The sequence below is a fragment of the Seriola dumerili genome, unplaced genomic scaffold (genome assembly GCF_002260705.1).
Source record: "Seriola dumerili isolate Sdu_G_001 unplaced genomic scaffold, Sdu_1.0 BDQW01000331.1, whole genome shotgun sequence".
Classification (NCBI taxonomy): domain Eukaryota; kingdom Metazoa; phylum Chordata; class Actinopteri; order Carangiformes; family Carangidae; genus Seriola; species Seriola dumerili.
Window position 1 is genome coordinate 11,719,083 of NW_019174586.1, and position 20,575 is coordinate 11,739,657.

General features: G+C 37.9%; 3 protein-coding genes across 3 annotated transcripts; all 3 read left to right on the forward strand.

The window, feature by feature from the left end:
* The first annotated feature begins 541 nt into the window (after positions 1 to 541).
* Positions 542 to 7,437, forward strand: tmem33 (transmembrane protein 33). The gene is made up of 8 exons (XM_022760217.1): positions 542 to 599; positions 2,143 to 2,210; positions 3,412 to 3,506; positions 3,651 to 3,838; positions 4,781 to 4,848; positions 5,174 to 5,307; positions 5,672 to 5,755; positions 6,364 to 7,437. Exons 2-8 carry the CDS (start codon positions 2,163 to 2,165, stop codon positions 6,491 to 6,493), a joined length of 747 nt encoding a protein of 248 aa, XP_022615938.1. The 5' UTR covers positions 542 to 599; positions 2,143 to 2,162; the 3' UTR covers positions 6,494 to 7,437.
* A 1,000-nt stretch (positions 7,438 to 8,437) lies between these two features.
* Positions 8,438 to 15,079, forward strand: bbs7 (Bardet-Biedl syndrome 7). Its single transcript, XM_022760239.1, has 19 exons — positions 8,438 to 8,942; positions 9,275 to 9,340; positions 9,478 to 9,540; positions 9,646 to 9,821; positions 9,924 to 10,110; positions 10,208 to 10,280; positions 10,364 to 10,471; positions 10,705 to 10,835; positions 11,254 to 11,338; positions 11,559 to 11,661; positions 11,802 to 11,994; positions 12,141 to 12,215; positions 12,326 to 12,394; positions 12,682 to 12,821; positions 13,385 to 13,549; positions 13,773 to 13,882; positions 13,984 to 14,087; positions 14,405 to 14,528; positions 14,683 to 15,079. Exons 1-19 carry the CDS (start codon positions 8,907 to 8,909, stop codon positions 14,814 to 14,816), a joined length of 2,142 nt encoding a protein of 713 aa, XP_022615960.1. The 5' UTR covers positions 8,438 to 8,906; the 3' UTR covers positions 14,817 to 15,079.
* A 1,156-nt stretch (positions 15,080 to 16,235) lies between these two features.
* Positions 16,236 to 20,489, forward strand: ccna2 (cyclin A2). Its single transcript, XM_022760018.1, has 8 exons — positions 16,236 to 16,816; positions 17,742 to 18,003; positions 18,139 to 18,245; positions 18,438 to 18,661; positions 18,767 to 18,971; positions 19,141 to 19,254; positions 19,632 to 19,765; positions 19,888 to 20,489. The coding sequence occupies exons 1-8, from the start codon at positions 16,601 to 16,603 to the stop codon at positions 19,937 to 19,939; spliced, it is 1,314 nt and encodes a 437-aa protein (XP_022615739.1). The 5' UTR covers positions 16,236 to 16,600; the 3' UTR covers positions 19,940 to 20,489.
* Positions 20,490 to 20,575: the final 86 nt, after the last annotated feature.

Consider the following 20,575-nt stretch of genomic DNA (forward strand, 5'->3'; position numbering starts at 1 on the left):
TCATTTGAAGGCTTCAGAACATTCTCAGATGTTCTGATAGCCACTTGTAATCGTTTTATTTGGAAATAATTTGGTCTATAAATTGGTCACAAAGACATACAGCTAAAACAATGTCTATAAAACTAAACACTGATAAGCAAACATGCTGTAAATGTTTACAATGAAGCAGCTAGATACACATATGGCTGATATGCTGATATACAGTGTCTATATACAGGCCACACTGTAAACTGTGTTATTAATAGTACAACGGTATGCAAAAAGTGCTGGAATAAATAGAGCACAAGTAAGAAGTTACTATTCATACAGTAGCCTACATACTGTGGCTTTTTATGTACAGTGTATGCAATACATTTAGTTTTAGGTAATTTACAAAAAACATTAATCATTAACATTTAATCACACACAATTTTTTTATTTTGGAAAACATTTAGCAGGCCTTACATTTCATTCTTTTGTCCACTAGAGGGAAGTGTTGCCCGTGAGCCTGTGAGATCTAAAATCTCGCGAGAGGAAATCTTCTCGCTTTAGAAGGTCAGCTGACCTACAGCCTGTCAGTTGCCCAGCACGCAAAGGACCATTTCGCCACTGTAAGCTTGGTAAGCTATCCGTTTTATTACTCGTAGATATGTTCATATTACGTACTGTCAACCGGGAGTATCAAGTCCGTACGGGCCTCTTTAAACAGCTGAAACAGCTAACGTAAAATAAAATTAATGACATGGCGAGAGACTAGGTAGCTAACGTTAGCTCACATGCTAGTAACGATGGTAACAGAATATTCTAGACCCACCTGCTACTAACGTTAGCTGCTAACGTTAGCATCCATATGATATATAAAAAAAACAGAGAGGACCTCACTGGTTATTTACATACTTAAGTCTCGACTGATCCACTTCGATCACTAGTAAGGCGTTAGGTTTTTCCATTGAAATTTAAAGTAATGTAACGTTAATCATTAATTTACCCAAAACAGCGAAGGCTAGGTGAGCTAATGTACCTACATCTTCCTCCTAAAACCGAGCAAATGCAAGGAAACTGCAAGTGTCTAAAACCAGTGAATTAACTGTCCCTGAAAAAGGCATTAAAGGCATTAAAAAGTCATACATGTGAGTGGCAGAAGTATTAAATATATTCTCCCTGCAAGAGTAATGTTAGCTTTAAGTGTTGGCTGTCTGTAGGGAAATGTTACATCCTTAAAAACTGAAAGTGGGGTTATTGTAACAGTGGAATTAGTTGCAGGAGGCTGTACAATCCGGTCAGCACCATCAGTAACTCTCACTACTGCAAGCTATTGTAGGCTATCTTGCTCCTACTGGTTCTCCATCAGACTTTCATTCATACTTTGACCAGTATGAGCAAGAAACAGGAACTAAATTGAAGTTTATGTGATCTTAAAAAGAAAGAAAACCTGAAATCACGGCCGTAGTTAATATACCATTAGGTCAGTGACTGTGTTGCTCTTCCTGTGCAGTTTCATCAAGATTCAGAAATTTACTCTTAAAAGCTACTCAGTACTACTCAGTAGTATCAATAGATACATTGAGGATTTTGGAATTTTGTTATACTACTACTGCATTAAGAAATTCAAAATTCACTTCATTGTAAATCTTTACATTATTCTCTAAGTCTTAATTCATAGCAGAAGTTACTTCAATAGAAAGCTCAACAGATATGGATGTGTACCTCACCTCTGTTAAAAACTCAGCAAACAGAAAAGCTATGAATATTTTTCTTAATATGTATTCAGATTGTGATGTAGTGATAAGTAACTATAAATTAGTTTCATTCTTGACTGCATCAAATCACATTTCTGGCCTTTTTTTTCTTCTCTCTTTTCATTTTTAGTTATTTATGTAGTTGTTGTAAGTTGTTTTATCAGGATTTTGTAACGCCTATTTCCTGTTGTTATACTGTTGTAATGACAAGACAAAGACAAAAAGAAAAAAAAATCTTTAAGCAAACTAGTGATCATAATCATAAATTGATTTAAAAAAAAAAAAATTCAAAGTCAGCTCAGTCAACTAAGAACAGAGGCTAGTGGAAAGTTTGTGATAATATAAGCTAACAAGTATTTAGCCCTGACTGCTGTTGATATGACTAGTCATTATTGCTTCATAATGTGACTGTTCTTTTCTACAGAAAGATCTACACTCCCAAAGATGGCTGACACAAACCAACAAAGCCCTCCTCCCCAGCCAGGGCCCATGGTAAGTTGCCTGCTTGACAATTATTTGCAGCTATTTCTCACCTTTTTAAGGTGCAATCTAGTGATTCTACTTTAAAGATACTCATCACAAGGAGTACTACTCATCCTAGAAAAACATTTGTATAATGACTTCTTTGGAGGGTGATTTCTGAAGCCCGATTAAGCAGTGGCTTGAGACTTTTTAACAGAAAGCCAGCATTACAAACCAGGGACTGAGGGTATTTACATAACAGGGAAAGCCTAACAAAACACACTATTAAGTTGCATAATGGAAACTGTTAGATCCAGTGTTTTTGGAGCTTTACCCATAGCGAGGAATAAAAGTCAGGGTATTTTGGCCTCAGCTTCATTGATTTTGTCTATGCTGCTTTTATTCTGCCTCTTGCATTGTCATTGGAGTCTCTAATTGCAAACACTCTTGGAAAACATTTACTCCTGCTGTGCCTGCAGCGCTAACTCTTATGTTCGCTCACAGTACATATGACACAGTTACCCAATCTTGGTATTCAGAGTTCAATTAACAATGTTTCATCACAAATTTTGTTTTTTAACGGTGGGGTAAATGTTAGCGGTGCAGTACTGGATTGCTTTATAATGTGCAGGTGATTCTTGTTATTGTGTCCACCACATGCAAACATACAGGTTTATTTTATCTGAAAGAAAAACTGTTTTGTTTTTGCAAGTCAGCACTTACACAGCAGCAGATCAGCTGTTAATGCAGCTGATGTATTTATTTGATTCCTTGAATTTGAGATAATGGTACATTTGCAACCTTTCTTCCTTCCTCAAACTGTGTATTCAAACTTGTCAGTTTATGTAGAACAGCTGTATTTCGGCCATGTCAGCTGAAGCAGAAGGTTCTTTGATGAGTTACAGCTGAATCTTATGACCTGACTTCTGATGAACGGGTAGTAAAAGTAACTGCTAGATTGAATTAAGTTGTTTTTTAATTTAGCTGGTTTATGCTAACCCTTGAGAGAACCATCATTGAATCAATTTTCAGTATACATGAGAAAACAGAAGGCTCACCCTGTCAGTTCAAATGCCCAAATGCTAAAACAGCTAATAGAAATCACCCAGCTCTTTGGCTGGATCTCAAGCTGTTACACATATTATATCATAAGTGATATGATACCTGGAGCAGCACTTTCTACTTTTATATGCCTGGATCACATAAGCTTTTTTTTTTCTTTCTTCCGCAGCAATTTTTAATGAGCAACAAGCTGGAAACTGCAATGTGGCTGTCACGGCTCTTCACCGTCTACTGCTCCGTAATGTTTATTCTACCAATTTTGGGGTGAGTGCACTCAGTGGCTCTTTGTTAATGTACTGACATCATAAAAAGACAGACAATTGACAGAAATGCACTTCTTTCAACTGATTCTCCTTTCTTTCAGCCTGTGTAGATATCCTAATATTTGTCATTGCTCATGTTTTTCAGACCTTATGCAGCAGCAAACTTCTATCAGAGAGCCTTGTTAGCGAACGCCCTCACCAGTGCTCTTCGCTTGCATCAAAGGCTTCCGCGCTTCCAGCTGAGCAGAGCTTTCCTGGCCCAGGCTCTTCAAGAGGACAGCTGCCATTACCTGCTCTACTCACTCATCCTGGTCAACTCCTACCCCATCACAAGTATCCTTTCACCTTGAAATACAATGCTGTTTACAGTATCTCTCTATACCTGGTTAAAATCGTGATGTCATACATAGATACTGAATACAGGACAGTTTATTTTGAGGTTTCCATTGAGTTGTTGTTATTGTTGTAGTTAATGAAAGTTTCTTGTCTTCTTTAATTGTTAGTGATTTACTCTAAAGATTCGAGCATTTGTACTTTCTAGTCTAATTCTAATTTTTACTTAAATTTATATTTTGTTTGTTGTGAAATTTTTTCTATGTAAGGTTTCTCTTCCGTCCTCTCCTTGAGCTGATTTTTAACTGTCAGATAAACGTGAAACCTGGTTTAGGGGAGTAGGAGATAAGAGAAACCTGACGTTCCCAGGTAGATTTATTCTGGAGAACACAATTTCTATGCCATGTATATGGGTTACTGGCGAAGTGTACATGACAAAGACTCAGCTGACAGGCAAAGTAGTTGGTGGAGTGTCTGGATGAAAGGAGAGATCATTACACTGGGTGATGTGTCCTCATATTTAAAATAAGTCTGTCTGAAGTCAGCCAAAAAATAAAAAAAAGGTCAGGAAGCAGCGTCTTCTATCACTGTTCAGTCAAAATTAGTGAGCCATGCTTCCCAAGTAAGTTGGAGGAAGAATAATCTCGTTACTGATTGGCTGTGTGTAAATGTGTTTTTTCCGATTAGCCACATAACCTGATTTCTCTGAGTAACCTGTTTAGTGAAGGGCACGTGAACGCACTGATTTTGATAACATGGTTGCACACTACACATTGAGTGGTTCCTCTTTCAGGAGGATTCACCATATAGTAAATGCTTCAGTATCATCAAATCACATGATTCTAACCATTAAAACATATTATCATGCTCTAGTAATCAAATCAAACTATGGTGGGAGGTTTGTTCTGTCGTTTTATGTTGATCTTTAACACTTGTATCCAGTGAGCATCTTCCCAGTCTTCCTCTTCTCCTTGCTTCATGCAACGACCTACACAAAGAAAGTCCTTGACGTGAGTATGAGGCAACAGTCACCTGCTGTGACTTTTAATGTTATTTATTAAAACGTCTGACAGAAAGCCATTTGCTGAATATTATTTAACACCAAGGTGGGACATTACCACCAGCCAAATGGTGTTTTAATTATCTACTCCATCAACCAGCCATTACTCAGGGACCAAAACCCAACCAAAAAAATCTAATAAAAGCTGATGATTGATAATGTGATTTTACATTTACTTTGTATCATTATTTCATGTAAACTCTGCGCCTCACTGAAAACTCACCTCACAACAGTTTTGTTGTCAGCTTTTGACTTTCTATCATCTCTCTTTGCAGTCCGTGGGCCCCAGCAGCCTGATGTTCATCAGAAACCTCCTGGACAAACTAACATCCAATCAGCAGAACATCCTGAAGTTCATCGCCTGCAATGAGATATTCTTGATGCCAGCCACTGTTTTCATGCTCTTCAGGTATTTGCTCACAACTGAAGTGAAAAGTTGTTTATTGTCAGGAGACATTGCAGATCCTTTATGTACTCATACACTCACTGAGCACTTTAAAATGAAAACCGTACATCCATAAGATGTTGGAGACTTTCCTTAGAGACTCTGCCTCAGGTTGAAATGACTGCATCACATAATTCCTGCAAATTTGTCTTTCTGTCAACATAAGGGAACTGTTATTGCAGTTTAGAGTAATGAAATAATGTAATGAAAAATGCCTAACAAATAAAGTTTAATATTTTTGTTATTTTGTATTATTGAAATATTGAACAATCCACAATTGTGTACTGTCAGTTTTGTTTTATTCATGTCTCTCAAATCTTGTTAACAGTGGCCAGGGAAGTTTGCTGCTGCCTTTCATTTACTACCGATTCCTCACTCTCCGCTACACATCCAGAAGAAACCCATACTGCCGGTAAGATGTTATCACAATATTTCATAATGTAAATGATTCTATACGTACAACAAGACAGTCATTATTTCATAATGAGCCCAAGCAGTTTGAAGAACATAAAACTTTTTTAATGATTCAGTACTTTTTTTCCACTGCTCCTAACGTGAAACATTCATCACTTGACACAAAAAAGTTTTAAACTGTTTTATAGCAAATCAAAAATAAATTAAAACACCAAAAGGAAAGTACTGTTTAAAGCCATGGAAATCTTTTCCTTGCACACTGAACTGATATGATCAACCAACATCAGCTCATCTCAGACACAGTATAGCAGTATTAGCGAGTATTGGCCAAAAAGTTACCAGGAAATTTCATTATGCCAGACATAAGTTTGAAGTAAGTCAGACACTGTGTCACCAGTACATGAGAGTTCACTGTTCATCTTTATTGATATATAATTGATGATGATGATATATTATTTTAAAACAAATCTAATTGAAATTGTTCTTGAAAAACCAAACAAAAATGTCTTTCATTGAAATGTTGCTTTGTAATTTCATTAGAGATGAAATGTACTAGTTGTCTTAATGGCAAACTGATTATTAAACACACTCTTCTTTCCACCTCAGCACCTTGTTCACAGAGCTGCGAATTCTTCTGGAGCACTTCATCATGAAACCTGCCTGTCCCGCCTTCTTCAGGAGAATGTGCCTCAGCAGTATCGCCTTCATCAGCCGCCTCGCCCCCACGGGCGTCTGATTACACTATGTAAAAGTTTTGTTTTCTTTTTGTTTTTTCCACCATTTAGGATGTGACTTAAACTTTGATGGGGACAGACAATGCCATCAACAGAAGGAACTGTTTTCTGAATGTCAGCTTTACAGCCTGTGCTCCAACTTCTCTGTATATTTGAGTACAGTTGAAGAGCAGCCAGTAATGCACTGAAGTCTCATGGTGATATTTCTTTTCCCATCTTCCTAATGTGACCTCATTCAAGCAGTGGACACCCCTCACTTTGTTACGTTCACTGAAAGGAGCACAGTAAACATCATCTGTGTTCGGCTGTTATCGGCTGTTGTACTTTCCTTTTATGTCCTTATTTATTCATGAAAATTGCTTATTCTGTGATGAAACATTAACATTCTGAGATTAGTAACTTAAATGAAAATGTTCTTATACATTATTAAAATTGTTCTTTTTTAAAAAATAATCATGTTGTACTTGAATGGATGGAGAATGCGGTTTGTTTGCAGTTTCTACCTAGTCTAATTTCTTTTTTATGTACAAAGCATCTGATGTTCTAATTTGTCTGAATGCCTGACTTTAAATGTATTCTATCATTGCCATCATTTAACAACATGCAGAATCTACGTAGCTATGGTGTCAAAATGGGTGTTGAATTGAGAAACAAGATATCTGCTGTATTTTATAGAATATTTTAAGGCACTAGCCATTTTTCAGTTTGAATGAATTACACAATGCATGTCATCCTTATGAATGCATTCTGACCTTGTTTCTCAGTTTGAAAACTGTTTTGAATTTACTTCATTTATTTGTTGCTTGTGTAGATTTCTCGCTCTTTGCATGCTATGATTTTTGTTTTTCTGCCATGTTAAATGTGTTTATTTGCCTACAAACAAACCACATTTTTATGACAAGAATAAAATGATCTCTTAATTAAACCAATAAAATATTAAAGTATAGTAATGTTGGTTTGTGCTTATTATTATGATTACTATAGTTGATCATGGCCTAATTATGAACTAATTTTAAAGAGATGAACCAGAGTATCTTGCTACTCGTAGATATACAGTACAACTATTGCTCTGTCTACAACCATTACCTCTTTTCAATGCAATATTTTCATTCTTAAACTTGAAAACGGTAGTTTTCAAAAACCGGTGTTGGAAAGTAACCAAGTACATAAGTAATGTACTTCAGTTTGGAGGTACTTATAATTTACTTAAATACTTCCATTTTATGCTTTTTTTTAAAAAAAAAAAAAAAAACTTTTACTCTGCTACATTTCAGAGGCATATATTGTACTTTTTACTCTGATAACTTAAGTTAGTACGCTTTGAAGATTCAGATTAATAATACAAAATATCAACATAAATGATGATGTGTTATTGTAGGTTAAGATAAAATAAGATTTTATTTATCTCAAGGGAGGAATTCACAAGGTACCCAACTGCAAAATTAAAGTAGTGCACATATTAATACATCAATAACCATAATCCAATGATATATATTATTATGAAATAGTTGATTTTACATTATTTGGATGCTAATACTTGTACTTGTAAAATTTTGAATGCGGTACTTTTACTTATAACAGCAAATTTCTACACTGTGTCCTTACTATACTTATACTAAGTACTTCTTCCACCTCAGTCCAAAACAATCTTTTCATGGTCAATTTACATTTACTATCTTCTTAGAGCTTTCAGCGCCATCTAACGGGCTACATCAACGAATAGAATTACAAAGGTTTTTTTTCTTTGTTAAATTTTGTTGAAGTGTACCTCGAGGCAGATATTACAACATGCATGCATTGAGGAATATTATGTGAAGCGATATTGAGCATTATTAGAAAACAAAGTCCAGGCGTATTTATCAGGAACGAGTCAACCAATCAGACCACAGTTTCAACCTTTGACTCACATCCAATGGTGTCACAGCTTGTTGTGACTACAGCGTTGCCGTTGGCAACGGGCAACTGCGTTTATCTGGTACTCAAGCCAGCGCTGCATTGACAGTTAAAACGTAATATTCGCGTTTAGTGAGGTTTCAATCCTACTTTACAATATACGGTGGAATTGGTTTGGCTCATGTGTTATTTATTTCTCTTAGTACATTTTTTTAATTATGATTTTCTCCTCTTCAAAGTAGACAGTTGGCGTGCGGATAAATCGCGTTAGCTAATTAGCTTGCTAGCTAACGTTAGCACGTTGAGCTAATCTCCTTGCTCTTGATAATCCTCGTCTCGCTTCACCATCACTTCGTCTTGTAATTCGGATGGACAATTTTAGCGATAAGTTGTGAAGGCCATACGGCTAAGGTGGACTGCAACTAATGATCCCTGAAGATTCATAGTCGGATTAACTTACTTGGAAGATTTGCATCAGACTTTTTCCTCTCTCAAAGATAAGACTCCCAGTAGAGAAAGAAGATGGAGCTCCACCTAAATCGAGTTGATTATATTCAGGTAACAAGAACTAAAGTCTATTTGATCAGGATTATGTCGGTCTCTCAGAGGAAATGGATTTCGATCATTTGAAGTTACTGTCATACTCGTATTCTGTTGATCTTGATCAGTAGTAGTTTTTGCTTTATTTTATTTGTCTTGTTATTTAGTTTTAATCCCCTATTTATAATTATTTTTATCTTACATCACTGAATTGGTTTAATCGTTTTTATCTTTTATCCTTAGTCCAAGACAATAAAAGTAACTTTGACCACAATTAAAGTCTATTCAGGGCATTTTCCTGATACTTTTTTCTTTCCCCCTGTTTTAATACGTGATCCTTTTCCACACAGGTTGGTGTGACCTCTCAGAAAACTATGAGGCTTCTTCCAGCATTGGGAAAAAAGGCAACCCAAAAGGTAGTATTACTTTCAGTGCAATACCAGTGCCTAACTGTTAACCTGAACTTATTATAGTTAGTGATGTGTGTGCTTTTTTTATCCAGCTCTTTATTATTGCAGCCTCATGGTGCTTGATTGGTGTTTCTTTGTTTCAGGTTGCTATTGGTGATCACGATGGTATATTGACATGTTTTGGGATGAAGAAGGGAGAAGCAGTGGTGTGTAACCTGGTTAAGATTTTTATTTCATTATCGTACAGCTAGTTGGATCTTAAAGTGCTGAATTTCTGTTTTTAACTGCAAGAATTTGACTTTCTGTTTTAGCCTGTGTTTAAGACGCTTCCAGGACAGAAAATATCCAGGATGGACCTTGGAGGAGCTGTGGGAACTCCACAGGAGAAGATCTTTGTTTGTTCTGGCTCTCAAGTCCGAGGATTCACCAAGAAAGGCAAACAGTTCCTCACTTTTGAAGCCAACCTCACTGAGACCATTAATGCAATGTAGGAGCCACTTCTGCCATTTCTACATACTTACACTGCTTAACTTGTTCAGAGCTGTATGATTTTTACTTCACTGATTGATGTTGGCTCTCTCTTTTCCAGGCACGTCTCAGGCGCTGACCTTTTTGTGTGTGCAAGTTACATCTACAACCACTACTGTGACTGCAAGGATCAGGACTACTATCTCTCTGGAGATAAAATCAATGATATCACATGTTTGTCGTCAGAGAACCTGACACACCTTGTCCCAGTCCTGGCATGCCAAGATCGGGTTCTCAGAGTCTTACAGGTAAACCAAGCTTGTATTTGTATGTATATGTTCATATTTAATGTATATGTATTTGTCCTGAGTTCAGTCAGATGAGACATAGTTTTTTCTTCTGTAGGGATCCGAGCTTTCCTATGAGATTGAAGTACCTGGCCCTCCATCTGTCTTGGAATTGTACAACAAAGATGGAGGCAAGTTAACTTGTCTATGTGCTAAAACATGAGATTAATTTATATGGAGCAGATCCAACATAATGTGAGTGATGTCTCTACAGGAGAGGAAATCCTCTATGGAACTACAGATGGTAAAATAGGATTGGTCCAGATCGGTGAGGGCTCAGCTGCGACCAAATGGGAGATCGACAATGACAAAAAGAAAGGAGGTATGTTGTTTACAGGACCATACCAGAGTGTTGCGTCTTTTAGCCAATGAAATATAAATCTATGTGATTTTAATAACAACCCATTTCCACAGCATATGTGTAATTAAATTGCAGCATATGGGTAAACCATGATGTGTCCAAGAATTTCCATACAGTGTATACCAGTATTCCTTCTCTTTGTTGTTTTGATTCAACCTTTCACAGCACTGTTATTCTTTTCTGTCTCCCATCAGGAATTCTCTGCATTGACACTTACGACATTATTGGAGATGGAGTGAATGACATTCTGGTGGGAAGGGATGATGGGACAGTAGAGGTTTATGGTTTCGACGGAGCCAGTGAGCCCACATTACGTTTTGACCATGTAGGTTTATACCTGACACATTTAATCAAAATATGTAGTTTCAATGTTTGGGTAAAGAATTACAAGAAACTCTTAATCCATTAAGATCATAACTTTTATGACAGATTTAGATTTTTTTGTCAGCATCATGCAGCAGTAGACAGCATATAGTAGCATACCTGCTGCTGCTTTAGCTTAACTGTAGAAAAGCCAAGCCTGTATGTCTGACTAGTACTTTCCTTAGACCCAGCTACAGAACATTAGCAGCATCCTTTAATTTGCAAAGACATAATCGATTAAATAGTAATCATATTAAATGATTTAATAGCCATCTCCTTGCCTTTTATTAAATGTTCAAGTCCATTATTTTTTTCAGTATTGCATGAAATGCACTGATCATAGCGCTCACTCATTGACGACCAGGGTTTCTTCCCTTCAGATACTGTCAGAGAGTGTGACTTCCATCCAGGGTGGTTGCGTGGGGAAGGAGTCTTATGAAGAGGTCTTAACTGCCACTTACACAGGTTAGATTAAACGAAAATTCAAAACAATAGTGTTCCCAATTTTCTCTCAAAGAAGAAAATGTGTCTGTTGTCCTGCCTGTCAAACTGTCTGCATGACTTCATTCTTGATTGAGAAACAATTACTGGCTGTCTGGCATGTAGTATGAGTTACTTATAACCCAGTAGTAAGGGACCTTGAAATGCACAGCATATTCTGAATAACTTCCATTACCTCTTCCAGGATGGGTGACTGGTTTGACCACTGAGCCCCAGAAGGCTGAGGCCGGCCCGGGAGACGAGGTCAGGATGAGTAAAGAGATCCAGTCCAAAGTAGAAGCACTCAGGTATCATCTTAATACTGCCTCCTTCCATTATACAGTATGTCTTTGTTCCTGTCATGTGTTTGACTTTCTGCATATACAATAGTTAAGGAAATGACTTCAAAACAAATCCATCCTTCAGGTCAGTATATGGTGCGTTTCAGGGCGGAGCTAGAGCAGCTGCAGGTCAAAGTTTTGCAGGGACGAGAGCAATACCAGCAGACCTCTCAGTCGAGCACAGCCGTCTCTGCTGTGCCCGTCTTCAGCATTAATGACAAGTTCACCCTCTGCCAGGATGACGCCAGCTACAGCCTCACCCTGGAGGTGCAGACTGCCATTGACAATCTGCTGCTCCAGGTACACTGAGCAATAAGTCTGTGCTGTTACAATCCCTGGTGACAGTTGAACTTTAAGACCCTAAAAAATATGATAAGCATACTCTTGAGCCAACGTTGCAGATGTAAACAAGCAAAATGTAATTTAAAGATTAATCTCCTATGCAGAGCGACGTCCCCATAGATCTGCTGGATGTGGATAAAAACTCAGCTGTTGTCAGTTTCAGTGAATGTGACTCAGAGGTGAGCTGTGCAAACTCTTTCTACACAGAACAAGTACATATGTGCAAATACAGTAAAATCTCAAACCTGCTGCTGCTCCCAGAGGCCTCACTTTCAATCTCGGTTTGCAGCAGCCTAATGGAAACTTCCTCTTGGCCACCTACAGATGTCAGGCTAACACTACCAGACTTGAGCTCAAGGTAACAAGTGCATCTAAACGTTTTCTTTTACTTACTGAAGTTGGGATTTCTTAACCTCTATGCAATTATAATGCAATGTCATAGTGGGCCTTCTTTTGTGTCATTGTGTGCCTTGATGGGACAGACAGTGCTCAGCTGTGTATTAAACTAATTGCCCCACCTCTGTACCCATAATCACATTAGAAACCTTCTTGACGATGCTGTATATTTAATTGACTTTAGTTGACTTGCTTTAACTATTTGCGGTATGTGGCACTGTGGAAATCTATAATAAACTATTTTCATAGGTGAGGTCCATTGAGGGACAATATGGCACCCTCCAGGCCTATGTTACCCCCAGATTGCAACCCAAGACCTGCCAGGTCCGCCAGTACCAGATCAAACCACTATCCCTCCACCAGCGCACACACAGCATAGACCAAGACAGGTAAAGACTTCAATGTCTGATGAAAATTTAGGTTTTAAAAGAAGATGCACATCATTTAAATTAGGACTAGAATTAGGTAATCGTACTTTGAAGTTGTTATTGTCATTCTTGTGTTTTTCAAAACACAAGTTTGGATAGTTCGATGCCCCAAATCAGTTTCCAAACACTTTCAACGTCACTGATTTGTTCAGAATGATTGAAGTGACATGAAATGGTAATTCATTCTGACTGTTAAGTTACTGGAATGGTGGATTCAGGCAGAATTTAGAGGCACAAGAGAAATATTTATAATAAACACAACTAATCCAGGATGATGTTAAACTAAAAAGAGTATGTAATCATAACATTTTATTAAAGAAGCTAAAACTTTTCAAGGTCTCACACCAAATTCTGGACCAGTTGAAAGATTGATTTAATAATGAATGCCAACCGGTTTCAGAGAGCTGCTTTTTAATTTCATTGTAATGCCATAGTGGTACCATATAAGTTATCTTTCAAGTTTTTTTACCCATGATAAATGTCTTTGTCAGTCTCTTACCGCTCTCTGTCTCTCTGTCTTACAGACCCATGAACAGACTCAGTCTGGTGGGACAGTTCAGTTTTGCAGAGATCCACTCCTGGGTTGTCTTCTGTTTGCCAGAGGTGCCTGAGAAAACACCAGCAGGAGAGAGCATCACTTTTTATTTCCATAACACTTTCCTTGGCACACAGCTTGAAGCCAACTACTGGTAAACACTAAGCACACAGTAGAAAGACACAAGCATTGCATATAAATGTCTAGAACGTATGAGATAACTGAAAGAGGTTATAACATTTAATATCCTGTCCAAAGCTTTAGAAATGTTTTGTTTATGCTTTATGTATTGTTTTCACATTTAATTTAAATGTTCAGTGGTGATTTGTGTTATAATTTACTTTTTAACTTGTTTTTTTCTGTGCATCTAATTTTAGCAAAGGAGAGGGTCACTTCAGGTCAGACAACATCTCTACCATCTCCATACTAAGTGATGTCCTGTCTAAAGAAGCTACCAAGAAGAAAATCAATCTCAACATTTCATATGGTAGGTGCATTGTTACTTTACTTCAGTGTGTATTTCATTCAAAGATTGATAGTATTAAATATTGCTCATATTGCCCTTTTGCTTGATTATTTATCTTCCAGATAACAATGATGACTCCGTGAGCCACACGCTGAAAATGATCCATCCAAAGCTGGAGTGCCAGTTGTTGCTGGCTAAAAAAGTTCAGCTTATTGATGCTCTTAAAGTAAGTGTTGGTGAAATATTAAATGCACCATCCTACAGTGGAAATCCACTCTGACAGACCTCAACAGCAGCTGGTGCCATGCTCTGCGAGTCTAGTGTTTCTTTTTTTCTGCAGATAACTAGACAAACCTCAGTAAACTTAGGTCAGGGCCTCAGAGTCAGAATGGAAAGTGTAAAATATGGGACCTTTTAATGCGATCACATACAGCAGTCAAGCCCATGTTTGGTTAAAGCAACAAGTCCTCTCACATTCACCCATTGGAGATGCTTATGTTTATCCCTTACCTGACTGACCACCACTTCCTCTCTGATTGGCAGGAGCTTCAGGTTCACGAGGGGAACGCTGACTTCCTCATCCCAGAGTATCGTAATATCTTGGATGAGTCTGCTAATCTTCTCGAGGAGTACAAGAAGCAGCCAGCACACCTCGAGAGGCTTTATGGTAAAGCATTTAGTCACTTTTAACTTTTAACATTATCATTGAAGTTCAACAGCTCTCTCATCTAGAGCCTATTGAGTAGTTTTTAAGTTAAGAATTAAGATTGTTGGCTGCTTGTTACTAATATTTTTTGTTTGTCTTTTCTTCTTTCCTGTAGGAATGATCACAGACCTCTTCATCGACAAATTCAAGTTCAAAGGCCAGAATGTGAAAACCAAGGTGTCCTCATTATTGGAGATACTCGATAATTATGACTTAAATTCTCTGTTAGACTTTTTCAATGAGGCATGATGTCATACAGTTTAGAGGATATGTAGGCCTATTTATTTACTTGTCTTTGAGGGTCTTGATTTATGCTATTTTTGTATTGTAAATACAGATGTTTTGTTTTATGATAGTTGCTAAAAGTGTCACAATGTCATGTTGTCATACTATCATTTAGATAATGTTTGTCCTATGTATTGTAAACTATGGTGTACAATGATTAGATATTTATATTGTCTTTTGATAGCATTTAAAAACAAGGGTGGTGATTAATAAACCACTACAAGTTTTCCCAGATGTTGCAGTATCTTCTTTTAAATAGTTGTTTGGGATGAGGTTTGAAATTTCAGTCACCAAATATAAGCCAGTGAAAAGTACATCATGTATGTTTTGTATCAGTAGACTGTGAATTCCCCCTCTTAAAACCAAAATTATAACTTATTTGTAACCAATGTAAGATTCATCATTCAAGAGGCTGATACTTCATACTCCACATTTCAGAGGGAAATATTGTATCTTTTTTATCTCCTTACTTTATTGTTATTATGTTGTTTCACATTAATATAACCAACAAATAAATTATGATGGGATATAATAGATTAATCGACCAGTAGTATATAAAGTTATTACAATCTTCTCCAGCTGTAGCATTAAAGGATAAGTCTGGTGATAGGCTATATTTATTTTACTGTCACCAAATTCCTTGAAAAGACAAAAACAAACAATGGATTTATCCTACTAGTAGGTGTTGCTTGAGTATCCAGTGCCTGATATAACGTATTCCTCTGTGCTATAGATTCCTGTAGATTTCTCCCTATCCCCTCCAACTCAGTAACAACATAGCACAACCACAACAACAAATAATTACAAACATGTTCAGTCAATGCTCTGCAACAAAAACACACCAGATAACAACCAACATATGACACCATACTACTAACTTATTAAATAAATATCTCTACAGCAATTCCTTTCATTTTCTATTATTCAGCCGATTGTTTTTTCTCATATAATTAAATCTGTGTTATATACATATAAAGCAGAATTTGATATGAAATGAGACATTTCCAGTCCCCTGTTATATATGGTTGACAAGAAAATCTACATTATTGTGAAACTAAAATTCGGAAAAAGTATATGTTGATGCCAGTACATTTACTTAAGCAGAAATGTGAATGCAGAATTTATATAACAGAGTATTTCTCTAGTGTGGTATTGTTACTTCTACTTAGTCTGAGTACTTCGTCTTCCACTGGATAGCTAGAAGTAAATCAACTTACACTAACCATGTGTTTGTATTGATGTGCACATGCGCTACTATCACACTCAAACCGGTTTTGAATTTATAATTAAGCGAATTGAACCCTTCCGGTTCCCGTACATCTCGTACGTCACTACCTGTGTGGCCTGTGATTGGTCAGTTTCAATCCTCGCGGGCTACTTGAACTGAGAGAAAGCAGTATCTCTGTGTGAATGGACCACGGCTAGCAGCTGCCCCTATTTGCAGGTTGGTGGTTATTGCGAAACTTGTACGAGTATGGCGACTTGAAATCACATTTTTAACCCACATTGTAGATATTGATCCGCCGGCTGTGGGTGTTTAGTTTGTATCACTGCACTTCTAGGTGCCGTTGCCATCTCAACAGCTTAGATTTGATTGTGAACGTTTCCAAAACCTTCCTCAGCAAGGTAGCAGCTAATGCTAGTCTCCATTTAACCTTAAGTGATCTCTTGCAAGTCGTTTAGACTTATTTTTTTAACAAGCAAAAAGCACACAAGTGCAGCAAAGTAGTTAGAAAGACAGGGGGAATATGTCAGGAGCTAACCGAGGACAGGGAAGCGCGGCTAGCGAGCATCACAACCAAGAAAATATGCTGTCAAGATTGAGGGGCTCCTTGAAAGCCCGAACTGCTGCAAACGAAAATCAAGAAAACCTTCCACCGAAACAAGCGGCCACCAGAACAGTCCTGGGAGCCCTGCAGAACAACCAGAGGAGCAAAACCCAGAATCAGCGCGGCACTAAGCAGGTTGGTTTGGATAACGATGATGCTAAGTAGCTCGTTTAGCCTCCAGCTAGTGTTGGCTAATGCTGACTGTAGTAACTGTTGTCACAATGAGGTGCCGTTGTAGGTTTTGGAGGCAACATTTTTTTCGGTTATCACCAGACCAGTTGATATTACACCTATGTCTAGATACAGTGGCTTTGCTGCCACTTAACTTTTTTGATTTTTAAAAATCCGAAGTTATTTTTATATGTAGCTACAGCTACCTCTTATATCCAGGTTGTCCGCCATTTTAATATTACACTTTGTGCTATACTATTTACTTGTATTGCTGCCTTTAACGGTTTATTGTATTTAAAAGGGGTCATCCCGCCATACTCACGATAACAAAGTGTCATGTCTAACTGGGGCTGCAAGTAATGATTTTAGATGCAAAATCTACTGGTTATTCTATAAAATGTTTGTATGAAATGGTTAAATGCCCCTTTTTTTTTTTTTTATTTAAATAATTTGCCCAACCCCAAGGCAACGTATTCAAATGTCCTGTTTGTCCCTCAACACCCAAAGATGCTCAGTCTATGGTCACACATGACAAAAAGCATCAAACTCTCACATGAGATGCTGTAGATTATTTTATTTTTTCCTTATGAATTGGTTATTTATACAGTTATCTGTTCTAGATCTGAAAGTGCTGACATTTTATTAAGACTTCCATCTCTGAAAACAGTTTCAAGTCTTCGATTTATCTCTTGTGGAATAATTACTCCTGTTAATACAAGAAATGCCTCTATCATATCACCATGCTTATTGTTGCGGATTTTCTTAACTATTATATTCTGTAGCTTGTAGGACCTGCACTTTGTTGTCACTTATGTTTTTATGCTGCCTTTGCTGCATAAATTCCTGCTGGGACATTAAATCTAAACTGACCTCCTTTTTTCACTTCCAGGAATCATCACAGCCCTTGTCTTGTAAAAATGAAGATTTTACCAAAAGCTGCTTTGAGAAGCCCTCCGCCAAGCAGCCCTCTTTCCAGATCCATGTGGATGAGCCTGATGGTGCATGTGCCAAGAAACCACAGCAGGTGGTTGAAGCTGTCAAAGCAAAGCCCATCACTGAAGACTCTCCACTGACCGTCAACAATGCTGTGGCACGGCTTAGGCAACCCCTCGCCACCATTGACATTCCATCAGCGATGGATGTCAGCTTTGGTGGGTTGTCAATTTTTATTTTTTTACTAAAATCCTTGTATCTCAGAAATTCATATCAAAATATGTTCATAGAAACTGACCACCCAGATTTGGTTTCTCAGTCTGTGCACTAAATGTAAATTTTTCTTTGATCAGACTCTCCCATGGACATGTCTGTGGTTGAGGGGGAGGAGAAACCTGTCAATGTAAACGAGGTCCCAGAATATGCTGCTGAAATCCACACATACCTGAGGGAAATGGAGGTGAGATATTTTAAGTGCAAATGCCACTGTATCCTGATCTGATACAGTTTAGACCTGAGGTTGCAGGTCTAAACTTCAGATCTGTGTCTTGGTAGGGTTATGCCAAGTTTGCCATTAGACCTTTTTTTTGAAATGTAGTTTATCTGAACTTGTCTGCACATGGCTTCTTTTTCTAACAGTGTTGTTTTATAGGTAAAAACCAGGCCTAAAGCAGGCTACATGAAAAAGCAACCAGACATCACCAACAGTATGAGGGCCATCCTGGTGGACTGGCTGGTTGAGGTTGGCGAAGAGTACAAGCTGCAGAACGAGACACTTTATCTGGCCGTAAACTACATTGATCGATTCCTCTCTTCAATGTCCGTCCTGAGGGGGAAGCTTCAGCTGGTCGGGACTGCTGCTATGCTGCTGGCTTCGTATGTGTCCATTTTAAAATGTATTCAGTGTTCAGATTACAAAATTAGTGTCTAATACAGGCATTTCATCTTTTGTAATGCGATTCCTTTAATGATCAAATGCAGGAAATTTGAAGAAATCTACCCCCCTGAGGTGGCAGAGTTCGTTTACATCACAGATGACACTTACACCAAGAAGCAAGTGTTAAGAATGGAGCATCTGGTACTTAAAGTGCTCTCCTTTGATCTGGCAGCGCCAACCATCAGCCAGTTTCTCACCCAGTACTTCCTCCATCAGTCTGTTAACAAACAGGTTGAGAGTTTGGCAATGGTAAGCATGCAGTTATTACACTTTTATACAATTGGCTGTGATGTTCAGCACCTCTGGCCATGACAGCAGATAAATCCAATCTTCTTAACCAAAGACTCTGTTTAGTGTAATGTATTTGCATAAATTGCATGAAGCTCAGTCTTTTATTTATTTATTTTTCCCCCCTCAGTACCTTGGGGAGCTCAGTCTGATTGATTCAGATCCCTTCTTGAAGTACCTGCCATCACAGACAGCTGCTGCAGCCTACATCCTGGCCAACAACACAGTGACTGGTGGCTCATGGGTGAGTTCTGGGTAGAATAGTAAGGCCATATAATTCAGTAGATGATGGCACTCAAAGTAAAATTTTCTGCTCGACATTGTTCATGATTGTAAATTAGTTTTGTCTTCCATAGCTTAACTGTTCTGACAAAATAAACAAATGGAGCTATTACTGTGGTCACAGAAGCTGAAATTCACATTTCAACTTATCACTTTTTTTTAAAGTTAATGAACATTAGTGTCATGGCCATAAAAACAGGGTTGTTTTGGGTGTTTTATTGGATAAACTTTTTTTCATCTTGTACTGTTGGAACCAGTTTTTCCCCAAGCGGAAAAAGAGGTGGGCTTCTTGTCGTGTGTGTTGAAACATCCAAGATGACTCAGTTGTCTCTTCCTCAGCCCAAGTCCTTGACAGAGATGTCTGGCTACTCCCTGGAGGATCTGATGCCATGTGTTGAGGATCTGCACCGAATATACCTCAATGCTGCTCAGCATGCTCAGCAGTCTGTCCAGGAAAAGTACAAGGCCCCCAAGTAAGTACACTACTTGTAAACTTGACATAGGATTTGATGACTTTGTTAATCTTACTGGTGGCTTTACTTTGAATTAATGTACTGTATAAATGACCTAAACACTGCTTTTGTCTGTTTCCTAGGTACCATAATGTTTCCTGCATCGATGTGCCAACCAAGTTGCTGTTGAACTGACCTTCCCTTGTCCATGTAGTTATAACCCCAGTTTTTTTAAATTTTTTTTTTAAATGATGTGTGCCAGTTTCAAATAACATGGCCTGCTCTTCTTGGAGTAGTGCTAAATGTTTAGAGTTTTTTTTAAAAATGGTATTTTTATATACTCGATCCTGACATTCAAGCCAGATGCTACAGTTGTTTTGGTTAATCAAGCAGTTTTAATGTTGACTTTTAATCAGACAAAATGTAGAGGTCTTTATTGCCATGCTGTAACACGATGCTTTGATCTGCAGTGTCACCTACTCATCAGACCTGTAAATGTATTCAAACTCAATCTTTTATATTTTTCCCTCGTGTTGAGTTTGTTCTAAGCAGTTAATTGTTGCTTGTTGCACCTCCTTGAGGTGTAACCATCAAATATTTGGCCTCCTGAGATGCAGATTAAAGTGTATTTGTCTGTCATGGAGTCAGCTGTCTCATTACATTAATGCCTTGGGAGTTCACAGCTTTTCAAGGCATCTTCTGCACTGTAAAATATGGCTCTTGTAAATAAAAAACTTCATTTTAAGTAAGACTTCATTTCTACATCTTTATGATCACATTGTCCTCACGGGGGCAGCAGAGGACCAGTTTTGAACCTCCGAGTATTTCTTC

Excerpts from the sequence above, each read along its gene's own strand:
- tmem33 (XM_022760217.1), top strand. The coding sequence starts at position 2,163 with ATGGCTGACACAAACCAACAAAGCCCTCCTCCCCAGCCAGGGCCCATG. Across the intron at positions 4,849-5,173 it reads ACACAAAGAAAGTCCTTGAC|TCCGTGGGCCCCAGCAGCCT; the intron begins GTGAGTATGAGG and ends CTCTCTTTGCAG. Across the intron at positions 5,308-5,671 it reads ACTGTTTTCATGCTCTTCAG|TGGCCAGGGAAGTTTGCTGC; the intron begins GTATTTGCTCAC and ends TCTTGTTAACAG.
- bbs7 (XM_022760239.1), top strand. The coding sequence starts at position 8,907 with ATGGAGCTCCACCTAAATCGAGTTGATTATATTCAG. Across the intron at positions 9,822-9,923 it reads ACTGAGACCATTAATGCAAT|GCACGTCTCAGGCGCTGACC; the intron begins GTAGGAGCCACT and ends TCTCTTTTCCAG. Across the intron at positions 10,281-10,363 it reads ATTGTACAACAAAGATGGAG|GAGAGGAAATCCTCTATGGA; the intron begins GCAAGTTAACTT and ends ATGTCTCTACAG.
- ccna2 (XM_022760018.1), top strand. The coding sequence starts at position 16,601 with ATGTCAGGAGCTAACCGAGGACAGGGAAGCGCGGCTAGCGAGCATCAC. Across the intron at positions 18,004-18,138 it reads AGCGATGGATGTCAGCTTTG|ACTCTCCCATGGACATGTCT; the intron begins GTGGGTTGTCAA and ends TTCTTTGATCAG. Across the intron at positions 18,972-19,140 it reads AGGTTGAGAGTTTGGCAATG|TACCTTGGGGAGCTCAGTCT; the intron begins GTAAGCATGCAG and ends TTCCCCCCTCAG.